Source organism: Caretta caretta, chromosome 6, assembly GCF_965140235.1.
Source record: "Caretta caretta isolate rCarCar2 chromosome 6, rCarCar1.hap1, whole genome shotgun sequence".
NCBI classification, from domain to species: Eukaryota; Metazoa; Chordata; order Testudines; family Cheloniidae; genus Caretta; species Caretta caretta.
Window position 1 is genome coordinate 55501064 of NC_134211.1, and position 27409 is coordinate 55528472.

The following is a 27409-nucleotide window of genomic DNA, read 5'->3' on the forward strand; positions in this document are numbered from 1 at the left end:
ACCCGCCGGATCGGTGGGCAACGATCAATCCAGCGGGGGTCGATTTAGTCTAGTCTAGACGCAATAAATCGACCCCCGACTGCTCTCCCATTGACTCCGGTACTCCACCAAGGCAAGAGGCACAGGCGAAGTCGATGGGAGAGCGTCAGCAGTTGGCTCACCCCAGTGAAGACACCATGGTGAGTAGGTTTAAGTATGTCGACTTCAGCTACGTTATTCACATAGTTGAAGTTGAGTAACTTAGATCAACCCCCCCCCCCCCCCCCCGCAGTGTAGATCAGCCCTAAGAGTATACAGAATTGACCAAACTGACTATATAAAAGTGACCATGTATTTGTCCAGGTTTATGTTCAGGTTTTTAAAACATCGCATTTACTTACCTTAAAAATCAAAGAATTACTTTTAAGTACCAGCGCCGCAAATGGTTCTGAAAACCCACCTGGATTGTTCCTCTAACATCAGCTCCAAAGGTAAAGGTTGTGCAATGAGGACTTTGCAGACAATGTTGATGATGGTGTAGGAGGCAGAATAAAGTCTAGCTAGGGTGCTCATAACTATTAGCTCTGCAGGGATAACAGGAACGCAAACCTGTTTTTTGTGAGTAAAGTCAACAATTTTGGCTCAGAAATGCACAACGTGATGTGGTAAGAGGGTGTTGTTTTTACATAGCCACTTTTCTGACAACACTTCAACAAATAGGGTCTCTATCAGATCAAATCTTTAAATCCATTTTCACCAAGATGATCAGGAGGCAAAGATGAAGAGTTCATTCTTGCCCAGACATAAAATAACATGATATAATCCTATGAAATGAAACGGAGCTTTCATAATGGTATTTATGTATCTGCTGTTCGTCAGCAGTCATGGACTTTTTATAACTCCTGTTTAAAAACAAAAAACCTCTTTCTCTCTCTGAAGTTAAAAAACCAAACCCCTCCACTCCAAATCTTTATCTTTGCATATGAGTTGCTAGGGATGCTTCTAACAGAGCAAGATGATTGTCCAAAACTTTTTGGGTGCCTCATTATGCCTTTTTCAAATAAATATTGTCCTTGCAAAGAGCATGCTCGGCTCTATTCTGAGCAGCACTGAACACCTTCAGCACTCTCAGACTTCAATAGGAGCCAAGTATACTCAGAATCTTAGAGGACTGGGCCCTTAGAGGCCACAAAGAGAAACACTCGTGGTTCCATTATTCCCAGCACAAGCACTGGCAGTATGAATGGCCTCATTCTGTCTGCGTATGACTTGGGCATGAGGAAATATGGCTGCAGTTCTGAGTCAATTCTGTCATCTCATGCTTTTTGTTATTTGGAACTCCTTTATTTGGGAATTGATCTGAGGCCCACCAAACTTATTTCACTTAAATCTCACACTGGATTTAATATTCCCATTTTAGAGTTGAAGGCTTTATCTGCAAAGCCTTTCATCCATATTCCTCTTGTCCTTGTTGTTTTTGCATTAGGAATTGTTTGTACCCAAATCTACTCTCTCATTTAAACTGAGGCCTAAATTTTCAGGTGATATTGACTGATATTCTGATTTTCAGAAAGCACTGGGCACTTGTCTTTGTAAAGTGTCAAGTTGGGCACACTAAAATGAAGCACCCAAAATAATGTCCCTTTTGAAAATTTAGACCTTGTTTTTTTTATTAATGAAAAATAGTTTTGGATTGTAGTGATTTTTAAAATAACATTTTAAAATACCATATTCTTCTTCAAGTACTGTAGTTGTTCCTGTGGACGCTCCACGTCAGATGCACATGTGCCCATGGGCCTTTGGAGATTTTCAGTAGCATTGTCCACAGGTTTGTCCCTGTGCCATACCTATCCTTGGTCTCTGGTTTGAGGGTGTGTGTAGGGAAGGTCAGATCCCCTGCTGCTGCATTTCCTTCTCAACCGCCTGCAGCCTGAGACTGAGCCTTGCTGTATCCTTAGTTAGCTTGTGAATTTTGCCTTCTTACTTGATTTATTCTTATTTTACTTATTTTGAATTTAATTGATTTTCTTTGTTTTCAGACTTTTTGTTTTTTGCACTGTGTATATTTCTCCTTCTTTGACAGCCGGGGCTTCCTGCCACCTACAGTTCCCCCTTTGTTTGGGGCCGCCCCTAAGTCCAAGGTATGGTCAAAACCCCAGGGTTTAACCTTTGCAAGGTCTGCTCCATCTTGAAGGGTAGATCTAGGAGGCTGAGGGAGGACAGGCTCAATCTACTCCTTATGGAGTACTCTGTAAGGACTGCCAAGGTGTCGGGCCAGGGCCCAACTCCCTCCCTGTACATTGGTCTCAAGAGACCCAAATGCTCTACAGACCTCCAACATCTAAGCTCTGGCAAGCTGTTTCAGAACCCCCAAAGCATGCTAAGAAGAGGAGGCCCAAGTCCACTGACAGGAAGTTGAGTAGGAAGGAGAAGTCTCCCAAAAGGTCAGTTGCTAAAGAGACCTCATGTCCCAGTGTGGGTACAGCGGACTCTCCTCTCCTTCCTGATACTGAGTCTCACCCACCTTCAAAGAAGATTTCTGGGTCTTCTCATGCCGAGAAGCCCTGTTTGGTACCAGCCTTGACATCCAATTCTGAGCCCTTTTGATACAAGGACTCTGCAAGGAGATCAGCATCAACACCAACTCCCTTGGTACTAGCTCTTCTGGTACCGCATACTCTTAACCTGCCAAGAGCTTAGAGAGCATACAGATTGCTTGCTCATGCCACCTCTGGTATTGGCAGCGACATCACAGCAGGCAGCCCAACAACTCACCTCACCGGTACTGAGCTCATTGCTGCTCCCACAAGATGTCTTTATCCTTCAGAAACCCAACTCTCCTCTTCTGGCCAGTACCAAAAGGTATCACCTGATGGTACTGTTAGACCAGCAAGTATCCACTCTCCTTCTGGCACCGACCTGACCACCAGTCTTGGCACCACCTCCAGTACAGATTCCACCTCCATTACCAAAGTGGCTTCCAGTCCCCAAGAAAAAGTGAGGATGGAGACCAATCCTACACCTCAGAGTGCGAAATCTGCAAAAATGGAAGCGCTTTTGCTTCTGGTGCACCCAGAGAGGGCTGTCCCCATCAGAGTCCCACCTCACTTGCATACTCGACTACCAGTTGAGCTTAAGGACCGCAGGCCTGTTGCTGAGCTCCAACAAGAGCTACCTTTAAAGCTGTCAAGGCTTTTCTCTGTCTAGCGAGTAGAATTTCCACATTCAAACACCCCATAACATACAGATTCCTTAAGAGCTTAAGGATATGTACAGACCCAAAGACACTGTTCCCAAAAATCTCCATCAAAAGCTCATGCGAATCTGAAGTGGAGTATCTATAGGGACAACACATTCTGAAGAACTGCAGTTACTGTACAAGTAATAAGTAGCCTCTCCTGGGTATTTATCAAACCATTCATTGTCCTCTGTGACTTGTCTGCAATATGGAGTTATTCTGGAACAGCTATCTCAATAACTACTTGTGGATGCTCTTATTCTTCAGTAAATGTCCACAAGTGGCATCATTCAAGGACATTTATTCCAGAATTAGAGCATCCACACATGGAGTTTTTTGGGAATAGTTATTCCTGTATAACTCCATGTGCAGATATCTGAAAGCTGAGGTCTTGTAACACTTCTTGTTTCACAAACAGTGGTGTATCAGTGTGAGGCAACTATCCCTTTGCTTCAGGCTGGATAGAATCTTATTCTAATAACCGTCTTCTAGTCTGAATTGTGCTACGATGTTTCCAAATGACATGGGCTCCACGTGTCTTGCAGATGATAAGGTAGTCTTTCAGATGACATAATAAGTTGTGGCCTGTCTTATCTCATTCCCCTGAAGCACAGCTCCATTTCATCTGACGTATTCCATTCTACTAGTGACAGGCTGTGTTTAATTCAGTTGTGAGTAATTGCCATCTTGAGCAAGGGCTGGAACATTTTAGCAATGCCTTCCCTAATCTCCTCCAAGCCTACTGCAGTGAGTGTGATTTTTAGGAATGCACCAACCATTATGAGCAACAGGAAGAGAGACTGCCTCTGTAATTATAAATAAATAAGTGAAATGGGAAAAAACAACTTAAGCATCTGTTCTGTGTGTCTGTATGATTGTGTTCTACAGCAGTGGTTTTCAAACTTTATCTGACCACCCAGTTGAAGAAAATTGTTGACGCCCGCAACCCAACGGAGCTGGGGATGAGGGGTTTGGGGTGTGGGAGGGGCTCAGGGCTGGGGTAGAGGGTTGGGATGCAGGGGTGAGGGCTGTGGGGTGGGGATGGGGATGAGGGGTTTGGGGTGCAGGAGGGGGCTCTGGGTTTGGGGGGTTTAGGGCTGGGGCAGGGGGTTGGAGTGCAGGAGGTGGTCAGGGCACTGGGCTAGGCGTGCAGGCTCTGGGGTGGGGCCAGGGATGAGGGGTTTGGGGTGCACAAGGGGGCTTAGACCTGGGGCAGGGGGTTGGTGCTGGAGGGGGTCAGGGCAGCTTCTCTCGGCTCTTGCCTGCAGGCATTGCCCTCCCAGCCAATGGGAGTGCGGAGCTCATGCTCAGGGTGAGGGCAGCATGCGGAGCCCTGTGGCCCCTCCCCGCCTAGGAGCCAAACCTACTGCTGGCCGCTTCCGGGGCGCAGCGCGGTGTTAGAACAGGTAGGGACTAGCCGACTGACCAAAGCCGCCGCGACCCAGTGTTGTGCATTCCATGACCCAATACTGGGTCGCGACCTGCAGTTTGAAAACCACTGGTCTACAGGGGCACTGGCAGAGTTTAGAAGCTTAAAACATGACCTACATTTTTTCCTTATCTGTTTACAGTCACAGTATATATATTTCATGAACAAATAATTGATGCAGTGTTCTCTCCCTTGCTGTCTTCTACACCCAATTCCTATAGTTAAAGTCAGTAGCTCAGTCCTCAGAAGTGACCTTACAAGCCAACTGTTGGGAAGACCCTAAAATTAGCAATTCATTGTGTGCACAGTGCGGGGAAGCTGCAATAACAAAGCCATGTTTTGTGCAGCCTAGTCCTTGGGACTGAACCTGCAATGACAAACTAGCACGTGTCTTTTCAGTGCAGCACTTTTTTTTAAAATGACAGACAGATTTCAGTTCCATGCTTCCCAACATTTGTTACAAACAAAAAATAAAAACACCTCGAGTCTGTCCTTTTAATAGTAATTTTTCGGTTGAAAGCAGACCATTCTATAGCTGAATTTCTACCTTAACCCTCCCTGAATATTTCATTTTAGAAAAGCTTTACACCTTTATTAGACAGGGATGGTAAAGTTGTCAGAAGAGTGCAGACAAGGCAGAAGAGTTCAATAAATATTTCAGTTCTGTATTTGCAAAGAAGCTGGATGATGTCAGAGTTGGCAGTGATAATTACACAGTTTCTATTCGAACAGTAAGTACGGAGAATGTTACACAGACTGCTAAAGCTAAACATTTTCAGATCTGAAAGACCAGATAATTTGTACCCAAGAATTTCAAAAGAATTGATGAGGAGCTCTCTGAGCCGTTGACGTTGATATTTTACAAAACTTCTAGAATACTGAGGAAGTCCAAAAGGACTGGGAAAAAAGTTAGTGTCTCAATATTTTAAAATGGTAAACAGGATGACCGAGGTAACTCCAGGTCACTTAGCCTGTTCAGAGGCAACTATCCCACAGAGCACCTCTTTCTCTTTTGTCCCTAAGACTTGTGGGAAGGTAGAGGGGGTCACGGGGCATCCTGGGTCCCGTCCCAATGCCCGGTGATGCATTGTATCGCATGCCAGCAATCCCTGTGCTTCCGTCCACATTTGGCACTATCTTTCAACGGTTTGTGCACTGTGCGCCTCGCCTCTTTTGGGCTACAGGAATAGATCCCGAACTGCTGACCAGTATGCTGCTTGCTCTGACCAACACGTCACAAGTGGCAGTGGAGTTATTCCTTAAACGACAAAGGCCAGAGGAGTGCGACATTGATCTCGCCATGTGTAGTAGCTACGACATGAGATTGCTTGTGGCATTCACAGAGGTGCGGACCACAGTGGAACGCCGCTTTTGGGCTCGGGACACAAGCACTGAGTGGTGGGATCACATCGTGATGCACGTCTGGGATGACAAGCAGAGGCTGCAGAACTTTCGCATGAGGAAAGCCACATTCATGGGACTGTGTGATGAGCTCACCCCAGCCCTGTAGCCCAAGGACATGAGAATGAGAGCTGTCCTGTCGCTGGAGAAGCACGTGGCGATTGCACTGTGGAAGCTGGCTACTTCAGACTGCTACTGATTGGTCGCTCACGAGTTCAGAGTGGGAAAGTCGACCGTGGGAGTCGCGTTGATTGAAGTGTGCAGGGTCATTCATTGCATCCTACTCCAAAAGACTGTGACTCTGGGGAAAGTGTGGATGGCTTTTCATAAATGGATTTCCCTAACTGCGGAGTGATGATAAATGCAGATTCCAATTCTGGCACCAGACCACCTAGCCACAGAGTACATTAACCACAAGGGGTATTTCTCAATGGTTCTCCAGGCACTTGTGGATCACCGATCATCATTTCACAGACATTAATGTAGGCTGGTCCGGAAAGGTGCATGATGCGCACACATTTTGGAACACTGGCCTGTTCAAGAAGCTGCAAGCAGGGACTTTCTTCCTGGGCCAGAAGATCACTGTAGGGGAAGTCGAAATGCCCATTGTGATCCTGGGAGACCCCACCTACCCCTTTATGCCGTGGCTTATGAAGCCATACACAGGGCAACTTGACAGAAGCAAGGAGCAGTTCAACAACAGGCTGAGCAAGTGCAGAATGACTATGGAGTGTGCATTTGGCCGTTTAAAAGCCCGCTGGTGATGCCTGTGTGGGAAGCTGGACATGGCCGATTACAATATTCCTATGCTTTTAGCTGCGTGCTGTACGCTCCATAATATTTGTGAGGGGAAGGGTGAAAGTTTCTCTCAGGGCTGGCCCGCAGAGGCTCAGAGTTTGAACAGCCGGAGACCAGGGCTCTTAGAGGGACACAGCGTGGGGCCATAAGGATCAGGAATGTCTTGAGGCAGCAATTTGAAGCTGAAAGCCACTAATATTTGTTGCTAATCTCAGGATTTCAATACTTGTAATGCTAGGAGGTGATTGGTGCACATGAGGGAGGGCAGGTGCTGGAGCTGCTCGGTTTGAAGAGCTAGTATCACCTGGAGCGTGCCGACTTGGTGCTTCATAATGTTTAAGAGCCGCTCCATGGCTTCTTTCTGGTGCGCCGCGTTCTCCTTTCAGTCCTTCTTCTCGCTATCCCACCAATCCTTCAATTCCTGTTTCTCAGCGGCAGAGTGCATCATAACCTCATGGAGAAAGTTCTCCTTGGTCACTTTCTAATTCTGCGCAGCCTTTCTGCCACTGATAACAAAGAGGGAGGCAAGGCTCCCAAGGTCATCTCTGTGAAGTTTAAATGCAACATTTTACAGAAGCGGTATTATTTGCAACACAGATAACACTGATTCAGTGCTTTAAAACACAGCCAATACTCTCACACCTGTCACTAACTGGCTGACCCCAGGCAAGCACACATGAGCCACAAGACCCCCAAAATGGTGAATAGCCACAGAGGCAGGGTAAATCACTCTTCCTGAGGTACACTACTGTACACTGGGCACGTGGCTCTTAGGTAGAGCCAGTGCTGTATGGGGGGTCTGATAATCATTCCTGTCCCCACACTTTCCACAGGAGATGATCATAATGGAAGATATCTCACTGGGGGTGGCCAGGGAATCAAGGGAGGGTCTTCTCCAAGACTGTGGCTTCAGCCCTGGCCCTATGCGGATCATCTGTGTGCAGCAATGGTCCACACACAAACCCTGTGATGACAAAGTGGCATGGGAAAGTTACCGTTAATGGGGCAAGAAACAAAGTAGCTGTGTCAAGGAACTTGCGGCAGTGGATTTCCCAGTAACTCCACGATAGTTTCCTGGAGATCTGAGTGAGATTCCCATGAAGTGAGGGAGTCTATCAACAGCCTGTTCCACCGCTCAGATTAGGCGTACGGTGGGAGACAAGCCTGCTTTCTCCAACCCTCCTGCCCCCAACAACTTGCTTCAACAGTTCCCAAAATCAGATCCACTTACCAGAGGCCTCCTTTCCTGTTTGCGCTTTGCAAAGGTCTGACTGCTGTGACTGGCTAGGCTCCTCCAGGGTAGAAAAGAGCTCCTGACTGCAGGCATCTCTGGCCTCCAAGTCATTCTCTGCCTCTGGGTCCCCCTCCCCCTCTTCGTCCAAGATTTCCTCCCTCTGGTTCGGTCCACTCTCGACTGACACATGAGCCAACAAAGTATCCATAGGGGCCTTCGCAGTGGAGGTGGGGTCACCATTGAGTATTGCGTCCAGCTCTTTGTAGAACTGGCAACTTGTGGGGACAGCACCAGAGCAGCAGTTTGCCTCCCATGCCCTGTGGTAAGCATTCTGCAGCTCCTTCACTTTTACCGTACACTGCAGTATGTCCCACTCGTGGCCCCTTTCTATCATGCATCATGAAATCTGTCCTTAGGTATCATAATTCCGATGGCTGGAGTGCAGCTGGGACTGCACAGCCTCTTCTCCCCAAATGCTGATGAGGTACACCTGGAAAGATGTGCTTAGACCACTGTATGCATCACCAAGCAAACAGGAAGGAGACTTTCAAATTTGCAAAGGAATGTACGGGGTGGGGATGATGATTGGTCACCTGAGGGCAGGGCAGTAGAGTTCAAACTGATGACCAGAGAGGTGAGAACAGGCATTGTGGGACACCTCCCTGAGGCCAATCGCAGCGCTGGAGCACCGGCGCAGAAAGCTCTATGCCTCTCGTTCGGGGTGGTTTTTTTTTAGAGCGCCACAGCTGCGCAATTTCTGCTCACAAAGTGGCTTGGCAGTGTGTACACCTCTGGAGTTACAGTGTAGATGGGGCCTAAGGGATTGTCGACACTTTACAGCGCTGCAACTTTCTCACTCAGAGGTGTGGGAAAAAAACATCCTGAACACTGCAAGTTTCAGCATACTGTAGACAGTGCTACAGCGCTGGGAGCCACGCCCCTCATGGAGGTGGTTTTTTAGACGGCAGCGCTTAAACGTTGCTGGTGAAGATGTGCCGTAAGGCTTTTCCATGCCCATGTGCTGTGAAGCTTGTGTTTGGAACACATGAAGTACAAGCCACATGGAAAGAGGAATATAAAGGACAGCTGCATCATTTCCATTTTGTCTTCAATCCTGCTTCTTACCTCTGGAGTAACTTTGCTTCAAACCGAATCTCTGAACAAAGGACTGAATGACCCATCCAAGTTGTGAATGTATTCTAGAGGGACTTTCAAGCCAGCAAACTGACCAATACTGCTAAGAACCTGATACATGGACTTTGAATCTTTTGTATGTTTGTGTCTGTTTTACCATTTAACATTTCTCTTCTTGTTCTTTCCTTTTAGTTTATAATAAACCTTTAGTTTTAGACACTGAAGGATTGGCTGGCAACGTGATATTTTTGCGTAAGATCCAACCTAATACTGATCTGGCAATATGGCTGGTCCTTTGGGGTCAGAAGAACATTTTGTATGGTAACTTCTCACTGTACTGGACCTATGTGCTGACTGGGAGCCAGAGAACTGGAATGCAAGAAGGGGGCTGTGTAATTTTATTTATTTATTTATTTATTTGCTGCTTGATTACCAGTGTGGATCAGAAGCACAGTTTGTGACTGGTTGGGGAGTGTAACTTCATTGTTACTCCCAAGACTGGTGGGTATCTGCACACGTTTTTGCGGCCTGCCCTGACCTTGGCATTTCTAGTGAGGGCTACCCCAGGTGCACCAGGTCATATATGCCTCTTAATACAGATAAACACAGGTCCTGCATTGAGGAACCAAGAATGTAGGACTGTATTTTGGAAAGCAACAACTCAGACAGGACTTTCTGGCTCATAGTGGGTAACCAAATGAATGTAAATGAGCAGTGCAATGTTGTGACAAAGAAAGCAAATGAAATCTTTGGATGTACAGGCAGGGGATGAATGAGTAGAAGGAAAAAGGTGTTGTTACTATTGTATATGGCATTTGTGAGACCAGTGCTAGAATAGTGTGTCCAGTTCTGATGACCACTCTTTTAAAAGAATGTTGATAAATTGAAAAGGATTGTGAAAAGAGTTACAAGCATGATATGAGATCTGGAAACCTGCCTCACAAATTGAATAAAGAAACTTAATCTATTTATCTTAACAAAATGACATTTAAGAGGCGACATGATCATGGTCTACAAGTACCTACATGGGGAGATTTTGCATAGAAGAGAGCTCCTTAATCTAACAGATGGACAAAAGCGGAATAAAATATATAATGGATGGAAGCTGAAGCTAGACAAATTTAGATTAGAAATAAGGCATGATTTTTTTTTTAGAGGGGCTAATTAACCATTGGAACAACTTACTCTAGGGATGTGGTCTAAAAGCCTTTAAAGCAAGGCCGAATGGCTATCTAAAATATATGCTGTAGTCTAGCTCAGCTGGAAGTGATGAGCTTGATGCAGGAATCACTTGGTGAAATTCTAGGTGTTATGGATGAGGTCAGACTGACAAATCATAATAGTTCTTCTTCGAGTGCTTGCTCATATCAGGTCCAGTTAGATGTGTGTGCGTGCGCCCCATGCATGGCTGTCGGAAACTTTTCCCTAGCAGCTACCTGTCGGACTGGCTGTAAAGCCCCCTGGAGCGGCGCTTGTATGGCGCTCTATATACGACCCTGCCGGCCTGACCCCCCTTCAGTTCCTTCTTACTGCCAGTGATTGTTGTTGGAACAGTGGTCTCTTGCTCGCAAGTGTTCCACTAATTCTATCTTTTCTGCTTATCTTTGTATATAGTTACCCATTGTTAGTTAATAGTTCTCTTAGTTGTTAATTGTAGTCTTTAGCAGTTGGGAGGATTTCCCCTCCAACGAGTGCCCTGCGGGGCTCCGGGCCATGCCTTCCCAGGGCTTCAAACCCGGTAGCTCCTGCACCAAGTCTATGCCCACGGGCGACCCTCATGACTCCTGCCTGGGAGAAGCCCATCAGTCGGACAAGTGCAAGATCTGCAAGGCCTTCAAGCCTCGCACCAGAAAAGAGACGAATATTCGATGGAAACAACTCCTCGTGGAGTCTGCCCTCCGTCTGCAGCAGGACCCAGCTCCAAGCGCGTTGGTGCGGAGCACTCCTTCGGCGGTGCCGTCCGTGGCACGGAAAAAGGACTCGGCACACTTGCCCAGGGGCCAGTGGTCTTCCGGGCCCCAGAAGCTGTCCCCTCAGCACCACTCCCACTCACCAGCTGCCCACAAAAAACAGATTAAGGTGAAGTCTCCCCAACGGCCTGTCACGGACACTGCACCCCCGGCAGGGGACAATGTGGAGCATGGGCCTACGGCCGACAGACCCTCAAGTCAAGCTCAACCCTCGTGGGCCCCCGTCTTCCCCAGGAAGCCCCACGCTCCTGGACTCCTCACGGCTGCAGGTAGGGGAGGTCATGTTGCCTTCTACGCCGGACACTTTTGAGGCTACTAGGGGTCTCATTGAGATGACGGTGCCCAAGTCTCCAGTCTCGAGACCTCCACTACTTCAAGGTCCGGTACCATCCAAACAGGCTATGTTTGGGCTGCCTGCCACGCCCCCCGCCCCCAACCAGGATCTCTGCGTCGCTCTGAGTCCTGGAATCACACTTATGCCCCGCACCGGTCTGACTCGCGGCACTGATCTCGCAGTCTCGACCCCGCTTGAGGTAGTCATTGGCTTATAGGTCGTGGTCCCGCTCGAGGTCCAGGTCCCACTCTGTGACCTCACGGCACCGCTGGCAGCATCGACCTCAGACTGCATTTTCCAATCATTGCTCGATGGACCGGCACCACTCTATACAGCGATACCACTCTACGTCGCAACACCGCACCCCATCCTGGCACCGTTCCACCTCACAGCACCGGTCTCCACCTCAGCACCGGTCCCCATCACGGCACTGCTCCACGCCAAGGCAAAGCTCCACATCGCAGCACCGCTCAACCTCCTGGCACTGCTCCACATCTCGCTGTCTTTCCCAACGGCGGCTCCGGCTTGCATCACTCCACCGGTCACCGTCTGAACCTTGCTATCCTTCACGGCACCTCTCCCATCCGTTGGAGGAGGAGGAGGCCTCCCTGGTGCAGTCTCGCACCACTCCCCCTTGGCCGTCCTGCTCAAGGTTGCCCTCCTTCAGATCGGGCATCGGAAGCCCCCAAATCAGGGCTGGGAAGTCTTAGGACGCTTCAGCACCCCACTGGCAGCCCCAATGGCAATTCTGGACCCTGCAACATGATTAAGTCCCTTGGCATGCATACTCCGGTGACCCAAAGGAAGCCTTTCAAACCGCAGACCACCCAGCAGCGGTCTTTTCCCACTAGGCTCAGACAGGACTTCTCCCGCAGGAGAAACAGATATAGTCAGCGTAGGCCATCGCGCCCTCCTCCTGTGCAGGGCCAGGGACAATCCAAGCCCCCTCCGGGCCCTAAGCACTTTTTTTTAGGTGCACACGAGGACAGATTACCAGTCCACAATCAGGCCAGTTATCCTCCCTTCCTGAGCAGTCTGTCCCGCTTCTACTATGCATGGTCCCTTATTACGTCTGATCGGTGGGTTCTTCACATGGTAGAGGCAGGATATTCTATCCATTTCTGCTCCTTCCCACCCTCCCATCCCCCTTGCCCGTCCCTCTTCAGGGACCCCTCTCATGGGCAACTTCTCATCCAGGAGGTTCAGACCCGCCTCACTCTAGGAGCAGTGGAGGAGGTTCCCCAGGAGCTCAAAGGCAAGTGTTTCTACTCCTGTTACTTTCTCGTCCCCAAGGCAAAGGGGGACCTAAGGCCCATTCTGGACCTGAGGGAATTCAACAAGTTCATCGTCAGCTTGAAGTTCTGCATGGTCTCCCTGAGCACAATCATCCCTTACTTGGATCCGGGAGACTGGTATACCGCCCTCGATATGTAGGATGCCTATTTCCACATATCTGTAACCCAGTCCCACAGACAGTTCCTCTGCTTCTGTGGTGAACAAGGTGCATTATCAGTTCACGGCCCTCCCGTTCGGACTGTTCACAGCCCCTCGCGTCTTCACCAAATGCATGGCGGTCGTGGCAACCTTTCTTCGCTGCTATCATGTGTATGTCTATCCTTACCTGGACGACTGGCTTCTTCGAGGCCGCTCTCGCCAGCAGGTGGAATCACAGTTGCAAATGGTCAGAGACACTCAGGGTGAACTGCCTTACGTGCCAAGCGTTGCTGTCTTGCTTGCAGGGCCACTGTGTAGCGGAACTGACAGACAATACAACGGCCATGTTTTATGTCTCTGCTCTATCGGGTAGCCCTCCTACTGTGGGAATTCTGTCTAGCCTACTCCATCCTTCTCCAGGCCTCATACCTGCCAGGTGTTCAGAACATGCTGGCGGACAGCTTGAGCAGACAGTTCCTCATGCACGCGTGGTCGATTCATCCGGACATCATCCACTCCATCTTCCGCAGCTGGGGGTTTCCCCAAATCGACCTGTTTGCCACGCAGGCCAACAGAAAGTGTCCAACGTTCTGCTCCTTCAGGGGCCACAGCCCAGGCTCTATCGCAGATGCATTCATGATTCCATGGTCCAGTCAACTGCTGTATGCTTTCCCGCCATTTCCACTCCTCCACAAAGTGCTTTTCAAGGTCCACAGGGACAAAGCGGATGTCATATTGGTGGCCCAGCTTGGCCTCACCAGTGCTGGTACGCCACCCTCATGGGCCTGTCGGTCCAGTCACCGGTATGTCTACCTCTCACTCCCAACTTCATCTTGCAGAATCACGGTCGTCTCTTTCACCCAGACCTTCAGTCATTCCACCTCATGGCCTGGGGATCCGTGGTTGAACCAGGCAGAGCTCATCTGTTCGGACCTGGTGAGGCAGGTGCTTCTGGAGAGCCGCAAGCCATCTACCACATACAGAGCGAAATGGAAAAGGTTCTCTATTTGATGTGCTCAAAGGCAGGTGCTCCCACTCCAGGCTTCAATCCCTTGTATTCTGGATTATCTCCTGTACTTGAAGGACCAGCGTCTGGCATTCGGTTCTCTCAAGGTCCACCTCGCGGCCATCTTGGTGTTTCCGGCAGCTTGGTGTTTGCGCACCCCATCGTGGGACTTTTCCTAAAAGGCTTGGAGAAGATTAATCCCCCGATGAAGCCCCCTGTTGTGGCCTGGGACCTCAACCTAGTCCTTTCCCGTCTCATGGGTCCTCTCTTTGAGCCTCTGGCTTCCTGTTCGCTCCTCTACCTCTCTTGGAAGGATGCTTTTCTAGTGGCTATCACCTCGGCATGACATGTGTCTGAACTGCGGGCCCTCACATCTGAGCTTCTGCACGCTATCTTTCATAAAGACAAGGTACAACTTAGGCCTCACTCGGCCTTCCTTCCTAAAATGGTGTCCCACTTCCATATTAGCTAGGACATTTTTCTGCCAATTTTCTACCCAAAACCGCATGCCAGCCCCATGAACAGCAGCTGCATTCGCTGGACATCAGGAGGGCGCACGCTTTCTATATTGACTGCATGAAGCCGTTCCGCAAGACAACCTCGTTGTTTGTTGCCTTGGCAGAGTGGATGAGAGGTTTGCCAGTCTCTTCCCACCGGATCTCCTCCTGGATTACGGTGTGTATCCGTGCTTGTTATAACTTGGTGAAGGTTCTTTCGCCTGCCGTCACGGCTCACTCCACAAGGGCACAGGCCTTGTCAACAGCCTTCCTGGCCCACGTACCTCTTCAGGAAATCTGCAGGGCTGCCACGTGGTCTTCAGTGCATACTTTCACGTTGCACTATGCCATCGTCCACCAATCTTGGGATGATGCGGCCTTCGGCAGAGCGATACTTCAGTCTGTAATGCCTTGACTCCGACCCCACCTCCGAGGTAAGGCTTGGAAGTCACCTAACTGCAAGCACTCGAAGAAGAAAAAATGGTTACTCACCCTTTCTGTAACTGTTGTTCTTCGAGATGTGTTGCCTATGTCTATTCCACTCCCTCCCGCCTTCCCCTCTGTTGGAGTTGCCGGCAAGAAGGAACTGAAGGGGGGTTGGGCCGGCAGGGTTGTATATAGAGCACCATATCGGTGCCACTCTAGGGGGCTCCACAGCCAGCCTGACTGGTAGCTACTAGGGAGAGGCTTCCGACAGCCATGCACATGGTGCGCGCACACCTAACTGGAATAGATATGAGCAACACATCTTGAAGAACAACAGTTACAAAAAGGGTGAGTAACCATTTTTCCTTCTGGCCTTAAAATTTATGAACCTTGGTGAAATATAGCTGCTGCCTGGCAGTAACAAAGGGAGTGGTATACCCTGCTCTTCATTATACAATGAGAACAATATCAGAACCAAGTCTTAATTGGTAATTTGTTGAGGAACCCCTTTCTTGTTTTAAGCTCTGATGTGGAGTCCCCTAATGCAGTGTTTCCCTCTTCTGCACACACTTCTGTATTTTTATTTCTTCTTTCTAGGAAGAGAATGGGGACTATACGTATGTGGAACGAGTGCGGATCCCATTGCCTCATGGAACTTTACTGATGATGGAGGGAGCTACCCAGGAAGACTGGCAGGTGAGAATACTTGGGCAACATGAACAAGCTTTTTCCCATTGTCGTATAGTTTTCTGGATTTCCACAAACTACACCAGTGAGGACATGAGTTACTGGGAAAGCTATTGGGAGATGTGTGTTATGCAGTGACATGACGCTTCACTACATATTAACAGTGCTTTCCATCCAAGAATCTCAATGTATCCCACAAATTAATGGCTTAAGCTGAACAGCATCTCTACAAGATCAATAAGTGATATATATCAGAGGGGCAGCCGTGTTAGTCTGTATCCACAAAAACAACAAGGAGTCCAGTGGCACCTTAAAGACTAACAGATTTATTTGGGCATAAACTTTCACCTGCACATCTACTAATGTGATATATGCCATCATGTGCCAGCAGTGCCCCTCTGCCATGTACATTGGCCAAACCGGACAGTCTCTAAGTAAAAGAATAAAATGGACACAAATCAGACATCAGGAATGGTAACATACAAAAGCCAGTAGGAGAACACTTCAATCTGTCTGGACATTCAATAACAGATTTAAAAGTAGCCATCCTGCAACAAAAAAACTTCAAAAACAGACTTCAAAGAGAAACTGCAGAGCTACAATTCATTTGCAAACTTAACACCATTCATTCATTTGGGCTTGACTAGGAACTGGGTCACTATAAAAGCAATTTTCCCTTTCTTGGTATTGACACCTCCTTATCAATTATTGGGAGTGTACCACATCAACCCTGACTGAATTGGCCTTGTCAACACTGGTTCTCCACTTGTAAGGTAACTCCCTTTTCTTCATGTGCCAGTATATTTATGCCTGCATCTGTAATTTTCACTCCATGCATCTGAAGAAGTGGGTTTTTTACCTATGAAATCTTATGCCCAAATAAATCTGTTAGTCTTTAAGGTGCCACCAGACTCCAAGTGATAGATAGTGATCACTCCACCCACCATTTAAACTCCTATGTAATGTTCCTGCATTTAGGAAAGGCAGTGACTAACACAGTATGCGTCTGAAAGTGCATAGGCAATTTAGGAAGACAGAACATAATAAAGTTGTAATTTGGCCTAACAACTCTACTGTTACAGAAAATGCTGTGGGTTTCTTAACGGCTCTGAGCAGTCAGGACATGGGTTTTATGTCTTATCAAACTATTTTAAAAAGTGAGTAATGGACCATCCTGTAAAATGAGGATACAAAATATTTTGTTTGAATATTAAATGTGTTTAATTATGAAAATCCATATTCTTTTTGTTCATAATGTTTATAGCATCGGGTACCTAAGGAATATCATGCCAGGGAACCACGGATAAACTTGACATTTAGGACCATTTATCCAGACCCTGAGGGAATGCAAAGGTGAATGAAGACAACTCTCTTGGATATTACTGGATATAACATCACAGCTGATCTAAAGCCTCAGACCTGGTGCTGGTTTGGAGCAAGAATTGGATTCACAGTTATTGTCAAACACCTGATGGGGAGAGGGGAACGGAGCTGTCGTCATGGAGAACTGTGACAGTCACAAGTTTCCTGTAACATGTGGCTGATACTGTCGTATTTTCAGATATAAGATGCTATTTGATTTTGTGAATTCATAGACTTTGTTTTGTTCGATTTTAAAAAACAATAGTGACCTGTCCCTTTTGAGAGAGATGAAAATGCTTGCATAAAATTAAAGATATGAGAGTTCATCCGTTATCAGTGGTCAGTGCTTTTTTACCACCACCCCACTACCCTGGCAAAATGTGAATGGGTTTTTATAGCAAAGACAAGTAACAGAAAATAATCCTGTCATACTGGTTTACATGAAACCATGTAGGTGTGTGTATAAATAATGCTTTGCATTTACATGGCACTTCAACTCAGAGGATCTTGGCACACTTATAATTAAGGCTATGATTTGGTCATGGAGGTTGCAGAAGGCACGGATTTCGTGACTTCCACAGACCATGACTTCAGCCGGCAGCAGCTAGGAGCTGTAGGGTACCCCACTGCCTGTGGTGGCCGAGAGCTGTAGAGTACCCCTGCGGCCCAGAGTGGTGGGGAATCCTGCGCAGCTCCCCAGCCTCTGCAGGGAATTTCCCAGAGCTCCCCAGTCCCTGCGGGTGCGGGAGACCCCCGGCAGCTCCTCATCTGCCTCTGCCAGCAGGGGAACCCTCGCAGCTCCCCAGAGGTCCCCTGCCGCTCCCCAGCCACTATGGGTGGGAGTCACTCCCAGCTACTGGGCAGGGGCCACAGCTTCCAGCCACAGCAGGGCAGGATGCGGGACTCTCCTCCCTCCCCATTGGTCATGAACGTTTTTAGTAAAAGTTAGGGACAGGTCACGGCTTCTGTGAATTTTTGTTTATTGCCCGTAAATTAGATATTTACTAAAAATATCCATGACAAAATCATAGCCTTACTTAAATACTATAACCTAGCTCTTACATAGTGCTTTTAATCTGTAGATCACAAAGCACTTTACAAAGGAGGTAAGTTGTATTGTTGTTTGCATTATAGTAGCATCTAGAGGCCCCAACCAAGATCAGGGCTCCTTTGTGCTATGTGTTATACAAACAGCTCTTGCCCTGAAGGGATAGGTGAGACAGACAAGAGTGGGAGGGGAAACAGACATAAAGACAAGAAGGGATTTACCCAAAGTTCCACAAGTTATTGACAAATGTATGAGTAGAACTCGTGTCTCCTGACTACCATTTCGGTGCCATATCCCCTCCTAGACTATGTTGCCTGGCTGCTTCACTGTTAACCAATATAGCCTTACATCACCCTTACAAGGTTGAGGAATATTATTTCCATTTTATAATAGGAAATCTAAGTTGCAAAGTAATTAAGGTCAACATTGTGAAAGTGGCCAAGGATTGTGGGTGCTTCAGATTTGGAGACTCTGTATTTGAGATACTTAGGGTCTGATTTTTCAGCAATACTGAGCACTTGTAATTTCCATTGACTTCAGCTAGGGTTATGGGTGTCCAGCACCTCTGAAACTTTGGCCTTGGATATCTCAAATTGGGTGCCCAAAACTACTGGCTACTTTTGAAGATTTGAGCCTAAATTATTTCCCCATTGTCATGAGAACCCATCACTCTTGACTCCTCATCCTGCTCGCCGACCATTAGAAAATGCTCCTGTATATATGTGTAACCTCACAAATTCAGGTTACAGTGAGAAACACTTCCATCAGACCTCTTGCATTCCAGACAGGCAAAGGGCAGCTAAAACCCAATTCTAGGTAGTCTTTCAGGAACTGTTAAAAGCTTGCCTTGCCTACCTGTCTTGCCTGCTATTGGAACCTATGAACTCATGGTCAGTGTTAAATAAAGCCAGATATGCCCTATATATGGCTAAATACTCTCTACAGTTACTTGTTCGTCAGCTATGCTAGGCTGCAGGATTGTAGATGTTCATTTTCTATATAATGTGGGACCACAAGCATTGATAAACGTTCTCTGCATTGTCTCACATCAGTTAAGCTAAGCTTGGTGATGTCCCTCTCTGTTGTCAGAGTAAGGCAGCATTTAGAAAAAGTCTGCTTCTGATTAGCCAGTGCTATCTGCTGCATTGTGGAAGAAAATTGTTCCCTGCTGACAACAGTCCAGTGACTAATCATCTGCTATGCGTAAATTTTCATTTTTACTGGTGATTGTAAAGGATAAACTCTCAAGCCACTGCAGTACTCAGGCTCTAAATTGGGCAGACTTGAGTTGTCAGTGAATCACACGAGTATAATACTGCTATGATGTCTGCCTAAAGCACTGTACAGCACTTAAAACTGTATTTCTAAAGTGCACGAATGTGGGATTATGCAGATAAACCCAGGGGTTTTTTTTAGATGATTTTGGGGGGGGTTTTCACCCTCGTTTCCTGATGTTATCCTGACTCAGTTTCTTACTTTCAGATGGAAGCGTCTGAAAAAACTATAAGTAGTTGTTGAAGGATACAGCCATTTGCTTTGCTTTCTGTTGTCATCTGGTGCTGTGCGAGACTCCCGATGCCATGTTGGGTGGTGTAGTTCCTAGAAAAAGAACTATTTCTCCTTAACCAGGTGCTTGAGTTGACTCCTCCCAGAGGCTGGTACTTACATCTGTAACTTTCGTTGCTGCCCTGCACAATTCACTGAACCTGTTTAATATAATTGTGTACAGCACTACATCCAGGCAGAAGCATAGTCCAATGGTTACCTCAGAGCAGTAAGCCTTCTCTACTGCTGCCTGTAAAGTGTGAAAAAGGAGAAGGGAACATCAGCCTATTTGAGTAAACTGCAAGTGTGTGTTAAGCTTGACAGAGTGCTTACCCTACCATGTCCAGAGACAGGGCCAGATCCTCAGTTGTGTAAATTGTTGTAGCTAAGTTGAAGTCAATGGCGTTCTGACATTTTACTGTAGCTGGAGGTCTGGCCCATGGATTCTAATCCTGCCACTGGCCTCTCTGTGCCCATTGACTGGGGTTTTGATACATTAATGCATGTTTCTCTATTAACTAGTAACATTAAGGTTAAGAATTTAAATGCTCAAAAAGTGAGGAAATGGAGAAGTTAGTTTCTGTTGTAACGTTAACTCAGCCATGCTACATATCCTGTATATTTTGTGGTTTGCATAAATTCATATTTATGTAGACATTTAGATATCAATCCAGAAATTGACAATGCAACACACGTGTAGTAAGTGCAAGTTAATAATTACTACAGTATGAGAACCACAGTTTTAGTGCTTAAACTCTGAAAGTCACGAGATTTGTAACCTTAACATAAGATGTATTTTAATTTCCCTAAAGAAAAGGAGTACTTGTAGCACCTTAGAGACTAACCAATTTATTTGAGCATGAGCTTTCGTGAGCTACAGCTCACTTCATCAGATGTATACCGTGGAAACTGCAGCAGACTTTATATACACACAGAGATCATGAAACAATACCTCCTCCCACTGTCACTGTCAGTGGGGTGGGAGGAGGTATTGTTTCATGATCTCTGTGTGTATATAAAGTCTGCTGCAGTTTCCACGGTATACATCTGATGAAGTGAGCTGTAGCTCACGAAAGCTCATGCTCAAATAAGTTGGTTAGTCTCTAAGGTGCTACAAGTACTCCTTTTCTTTTTGCGAATACAGACTAACACGGCTGTTACTCTGAAACCTTTAATTTCCCTGTAGATTCCCAAGAGAGAGAAATTCTTCTCTTGAGGTGCTGAAAGCTTCACAGGAGAGAGGTCAACTCCTACAGACTTTAAAAGCCATGCATAAGCGCCCTGATTCTCTCCTATGCTGAGATTCACTTGGTACAGGAGAGCTTAGGGGCTGCTCTAACTTCTATGCCAGCTGGCTGTGTTTCCTGTGGGACCACGCATCCATTGAGAATTGGTTGAGCGAAAGTATGCTGTGTCATGCTCTCTCCTACCCCATACATCATGTGGGTAGGGCAGTTGGCATAAAGGCTGATTATGCCTCTTTATGCCAGGTGAAAACTTCCCCACACTGGAGAAATAATCAGCTAGCCAGGCAGAGCTACCATCTACCATTTTGCACTACTTGAGCATCAGAAAATGGCCAGAATAGGCAGAGAGAATCTGGCCCAGAATCTGTTTCTACATTGAAATCTATCTACAGAGGAAGTTTTTTGTTTTGATACTTAGCCCTGATAGTTCATAGCTCCCAAAGTTGGCATGCACAAAAATAAGATTTTAATGTTGGTTTATTGTAGGTGGGAAGGTGGGTCCTGACAGCAGAAAGGCCAAGGCCTCACTGAGGATCAGCAAAACTGAAATTTCAAGTAATAAACTTCAGCTTTGCGGGGGTGAGGTGTTCAGTCTTTGAGAAAAGCAGTGGCCTAAAATTTATTTTAAATGGAAAATATTGTATTTTACCTTTTGGTAACTCAAAGATAGTTGAAGGGGGTTTGCTCTGATTTTCCAGATGGGGGGGGGGGGAACCCTCTGATACTGAATATGAAATATTTCATCCAAAAGACTTTTTCTAGAATTAGAACACACCCCTTAGACACCGTAGTGTCTTCCTCTTTCATCCTAGGCCTGTATAAGAGACTACATAGTATTCCCAGACAAAATCTACAGTAAGAGGGACTAAAGGTTGAAATATGTATTGGTAATCTAGGATAAAATGTATTGTGATTATCTCCTAAACAAACAGAGGATTTAGAGGCAAGGTTAAACTTAAATCCAAACAAGATATGTAAATGCTCAGTTAGGACATGCTTAACTTTCCCCTGTAATGACATCATGCAATAAACATGTGGTGATGATCAAGACATTGCAATGTTTGTGGTCCCAGATTAAAATTGATTTTTGAAGACATTTTAGATTTTTTTTGTTTATTTTCCCTTATTTCTGTGATGGAATTTCCATCTTTTTTCAATTAAAAATTTCATACTTGATCACAAAACAAGAAACTCAGAGAATGTATCCGTGTGATATTTATAACAATATGAAGATAGATACTTATTTAAAAATACATCTTTTTTTTAAAACTTTTAGGGCCAAATTCCTTATATGCATTGATTGATGTACACCACTCTAGAGAAGCCTGAGCATGTTGGCCAGTTTAACTGGGTTTACAGCTGCTTTAGATTGCTAGTGCAGCACAACGGGTATTTAAATATATATATATACTTAGGATCCATGGTAATTTTTTGTGCCTTTTTTTTTATATAACTGAAAGCTTATCTGTCAGCAGAGGCTACTGCATTTAAAATTTTCTCTTTTAGAGAAATGTGAAGAACGCATTCTTTCAAAATGGCCATTTCATGCTTTTTTCAGTTGAAGTGAGGCTATAAGTTGTCCTCCATTAAGATGCCCTCTTTCAAAATGGCCTCTACCTCCTATTGTTCCAAATGCATGAAACCAAGATCCCCTGAGGGATGGTGAAGAGGAGTAGGATAATGGAGGGAGTGGCCAACTTTGGTATGGGTGGGCTCTAGCCTCTCTCCCATTGAGAACGATGCAAAATGGTGGCCATTTTGAAACTAGCAGTGACTGATCCACAGTCATACAGCGAGTTAATGGCTCAGACCAGACCATATTAATACCTCTCTCCCCATCCTTTGCTGTAACCACTTATTCCTGGAGTACTTGCACTGAGTACTCCTGTATAAACCTCTTGCTGAGTTTTAGGTTGCATATGAAACTATCTTAGGGTTTTATATTGTTACCCATCACTGTAGTATCTGAGCAACTTCCATGTAAAATTCATAGTAACAGCATAGTTCTAAAGGAGGCTTCATGGAGTCCCTGACGTGTATGTCTTTTTATGGAAAAATCTCTGATCAAGGGGAGGATGTTTTTAGATTTACTTCATTTGTACCATGTCAGATTAATTCCCTCCATTTTTATTTTTCTCCCTTCAGGACTGAGAGATGTGGCCAAGTTACCTCCTGAACATTAATTCACAGAGAGGTGGGACAGCAGTGGAGGGGTTAAGCTGAAGAGCCCTGTGCAGCAGTCCTGGCAGAGAGTGGTAGATTTTCCTCCTGGGGCTTAGGGCCTGTGACAGATGATAGGTGCTTGTGCAGTCCAGAATATCCTCCTCAAGTGTTGGCACCATTGACTTGGCTAAAAAGCATTTAACACTAGCTTTGCCTTTTCTGGTCATAAACACTTTCAGCCTCGAAATGGAAGCTGCATTACTTTTTTTTTTTTTTTTTTTAAGTGCTCCTTTTAAATGCTCAAAGTTTCCATAGCAACCCCATTCCATTTGTTTAAATGGGAGCTAACTGGCCCATCCTCCCTTCACCAGACTTGTGCTGAAAATATGCCTGTCTCCCATTTTTTGCCAAGCCGGAGGGCGACTTTGCTGCATTTATTGCGTCAGCGATGAAGGCTCTTTGTGAAGGATTCACTCTCCTCAGGGTTGCTTCAGAAACTGCTGAATCATTCAGCTGGCCAGATGCCAGACTTCTGTTGCCTTGCTTGTTGATCTATTTGATCTGCCTATTTCTTGATCCTTCTGACATTCATCTCCGCTTTGGGTAATAATTACAAGCTACTTTTAAAAGGCAGTTGGCCCTGTATGCCAATGGCCTTTGAGCAAGAAGGAAATGGGCTTCCTGGTGAGATTCTTCAGAACAGTTATGATTCCTTCCTTAAATACAGGAAAATGGGGCTGTGATGAAGTTTAACGAGGGGGAAATATGAAGGAAGGGTCTTGCACAAAGTAGTTATTTGATTTAGATTCCCTCGTTGAATGATTTGCTATTATACACCCAGAAGCACCATTATGGCTAATCAATACTAGTCTCCACTCTGCAATCGCAAGGCATTGATCACGTGGGATATGTTCACCTGATCCTAACAGAAGAGACAGCTCTGACGTGCCACTAGAAGATTTCTTTACACACAGTCCTTGTACATGCAGTTTAACCCTGTGCAGCTGAATGCTATTATTATTTGTATCCTAGTAGTGCTCAGAGGTCCCAACCAAGAGTAGGGCCCCATTCCTTTAGGTGCTATATAAACACACTAAGAGACAGTTCCCACCCTGAAGACCCTGCGTTCTAAAGAAGACAGATAAAGGGTGAGAGAAGAAGCAGAGGCACAAAGAGAATGACTTGTCCAAAATCAGAGCTGATTAAATGCCAACCCAGGACTAAGAACACAGGACTCCTGAGTGCAGTGCCCTGTCCAGTCGGTCACACTGCTTCTACATGCTTAGGTGTTTCCCTCTGCACCTTGCTCTCTCAGGCAGAGCTGTGCTCGAGATCTAGTCCATGGCAAGAACCGAGACAGCTTATCTTTACAGTGCTCCTTCAAAATGAAATGGTAGAAAGAAATAAACCCTAAAACACAGGCACCTTGTTTATTTGCGGAGGCAGCAGAAGGGGGATTAGCAAACCTTGGGTGGTGGTGTTTTCTGGGCGGAAGTGGTGGGCAGAGCTGGGCTCCCTATGTTATATAATCAACATGCAGCTAATCCGCCTACTTAACATGAGTAGGGAAGGGGGAGGAGGCAAGCTTGTGGGTAGGAAGGTGCTTGACAATCTGTGTGCATGATGGAATTTGCCAGCAACTACATTTACCCGGAGAGAATGCGGCCTTCCTAGCCTAAGAGCTAGAGTAGGTTGCCTCCCTGGTTCAGCCTGACACACCATTGTGCTTCCAGCCCTAGCACAATGAAGGCTATGAAGTAAGGTTTTGTCTGCTGCATGCAGGGGTGAGCTCTCCTCTTCCTGCCTTGGTGGTGCTGTTAGCCGTCAGAGAGAGAACTCAAATGTGCTGATTTCAGTCTCAATAAATTGCTCTGTACAGTACTTTGCACAGGGGTAAGATATCACATCAGTTAATTTTTCAGTGGCCTGGCCAGCTCCTGGCTTGGCTGCCTCATTTAGACCAGAATGGCTCTATTTCATCTCTATAACTCCCCTCTCCCCCAACCCCCGCTATTCTTATAAAGCTGATTTCAGAACTTGGGGAGCAATGGAGTTTCTAATCTGACAGTGTTTTTTCCTTCCTGCTTGTCAGCATTAGCTTCACACTAAAGCAGGGGTGGGTAAACTTTTTGGCCTGAGGGCCATATCTGGGTATGGAAATTGTATAGCGGGCCACGAATGCTCACAAAATTGAGGTTGGAGGGCGGGAGGGCTCTGGCTGGGGGTGCAGGCTCTGGGGTGGGGCTGGCGATAAGAGGTTGGGGGTACAGAAGGGTGCTTCAGGCTGGGACCGAGGGGTTCGGAGGGCAGGAGGGTGATCAAGCAGGGGCAGGGGGGTTGGGGAACAGGAGGAGTTTAGGGGGCAGGCTCCAGACAGCGCTTACCTCAAGCATCTCCCAGAAATAGTGGCATGTCCCCCTTCTGGCTTCTACACGAAGGTGTGGTCAGGCGGTTCTGTGCACTATCCTGTCCACAGGCGTCACCCCTGCATCTCCCATTGTTTGCAGTTCCTGGCCAATGGGAGCAGTGGGGGCAGCATGTGGAGCCCTCTGGCTGCCCCTACTCGTAGGAGCCGGAGGGGGGTCATGCCGCTGCTTCTGGGAGCCATGTGGAGTGGTGCAAGACCCCGACCCCGCTCCCCGGCTGGAGCACCAGAGCAGGGCAAACCCCAGATCCCGCTTCCCGACGGGAGCTCAAGGGCCGGATTAAAATGTCTGGAGGGCTGGATGTGGCCCCCGGGCCGTAGTTTGCCCACCACTGCACTGGATCCTCTCTTCAGGACAGGACTTTGGTTTCCAGAGCCGTCATCATTCAGGTATTTACTTAGTCTGTTTTTAGTTCTTTAAAGCTGCTGCTGCTATTTGTAAATTGCATTAAAAATCTAAAGGTTTTAAAGAAGGAGGGGAGGCTCAACCACAGTCCATGGAAGATGATCCACAGACTCCTTCATCTCATTGTCAGGAAATTTCTGAGGTTTTTAACACATACAACAGTTACTTTCTCTTCAAATAAGAACTGCTTCAGGCCACTTTTACATTATGTATTAAATGCTATTTGTGTTGATTGCTCTCAGGGCTCAGCATTGTGCAACCCACGGAAGAAGACATGAGGCACTTTTGAAAAGTTTAAGATGCATTTGCAAAAGTGTCTTAGGAACCTAAGGCCTTGTCTACAAGGGAATTTTGGGGGAGAGGGGTATAACCTAAGGTGTGAATTTAATTCAGCATAGTTTTATACCAGTATAACTCCCCATCTGGACACCCTTAGGGCTTGTCTACACATACAGCGCTGCAGCATGTCTGGTGAAGATGTTCTATGCTGACGGGGGAGAGCTCCCCATCAGCCTAATAAAACCACCTCCACGAGAGACAGTAGCTGCGTCAGCAGGAGAAGCTCTCCCACCAACATAGCACTGTCCACACCAGCATTTATGTTGGTGTAACTTATGTTGCTCAGGGGTAGTTTATTCACACCCCTGAGCAACATAAATTATGCCGACATAAGCTATAGTGTACACATAGCCTAAGTCTGGTAAAAGGTGCCTTGTGTTTGGTTTAGCATAGGGCAAAGGTTCTCAAACTGTGGTTCGTGGATCACCAGTGGTCTGCAAGCTCCATTCAGGTTATCTGCAGATAGTTCCCTCTAAGGTGCGTGCCTGGGTGGCCACACATGAGAGAATGAAGGGCCACCCCTTTGATTAGTGGAGCCGCTCAAGCGTGGCTCCACTAATTAGGTGCCTGGACCTTGGAGAAGACATATATGTAAGGTGAGGTAGTGGCCCTGGGGGGAATAGTGGGTAGGTGGGAGGGGGCAGGGTGAGAAGATGGGGTGGGGGGAATTTGGGACATGCGGGGCTGCGGTGGCCAGAGAAAGAGACGACTTTCCCTAGCTCCAGGGCTGTGGCTACCAGGGAGAGACCCCCCCTTCCTTCCCAGCCCCAGCTCAGGGGCTGCCACAGTGGGGGAGAGAGGGCACATTCATTGCATTAGAAAGATAAGACTACTGATATTAAAATATGAACTGGTGCTTTTATTTGTAGAACAAAAAATGTTGTTTATTATTAAGGTTTTTTTATATAGCACTTTATCCAAAGCACTTTAAAATAGTTAGCTAATGGTAAAAACAACATTTGGAAAGATCATTAAGTGGTCCGCTAAGACCCACAGCAATTTTCAAGTGGTCTGCAAAAAAAAAGTTTGAGGACCGCTGGCATAGGGGTTCTCAAACTTCATTGCACTGCAACCCCCTTCCGACAACAAAAAATATTACACGACCCCTGAGCCCGCCCGAGCCTCACAACCCCAGGCAGGGGCCAAAGCCCAAGGGCTTCAGTTCTGGGCAGGGGGCCTGTCACCTGAGCCCCACCATGCAGGACGGAAGCCAAAACCTGAGTCCGGCCGCACAGGGCTGAAGCCCTCGGACTTTGGCTTCAGACCCAGGCAGTGGGGCTCAGACTTCAGCTTCGGCCCTGGGCCCC

General features: G+C 46.8%; 1 protein-coding gene across 7 annotated transcripts in view; it reads left to right on the plus strand.

The window, feature by feature from the left end:
- The window catches only part of ALKBH3 (alkB homolog 3, alpha-ketoglutarate dependent dioxygenase), a 72123-nt gene that overhangs the window by 39098 nt on the left and 5616 nt on the right, over window positions 1–27409 (plus strand). For 6 of the 7 annotated variants that reach the window (XM_048854362.2, XM_048854360.2, XM_048854361.2 and 3 more), the window contains 2 exons: window positions 15478–15576; window positions 16832–17262. The exons of the other annotated variant lie outside the window; for it this stretch is intronic. In XM_048854362.2, the coding sequence (XP_048710319.2) occupies window positions 15478–15576; window positions 16832–16924 (192 nt within the window). In that variant the 3' untranslated portion in view covers window positions 16925–17262. Of the gene's footprint in view, window positions 1–15477; window positions 15577–16831; window positions 17263–27409 lie in introns of those variants that run through there. 7 annotated transcript variants of the gene reach the window in all.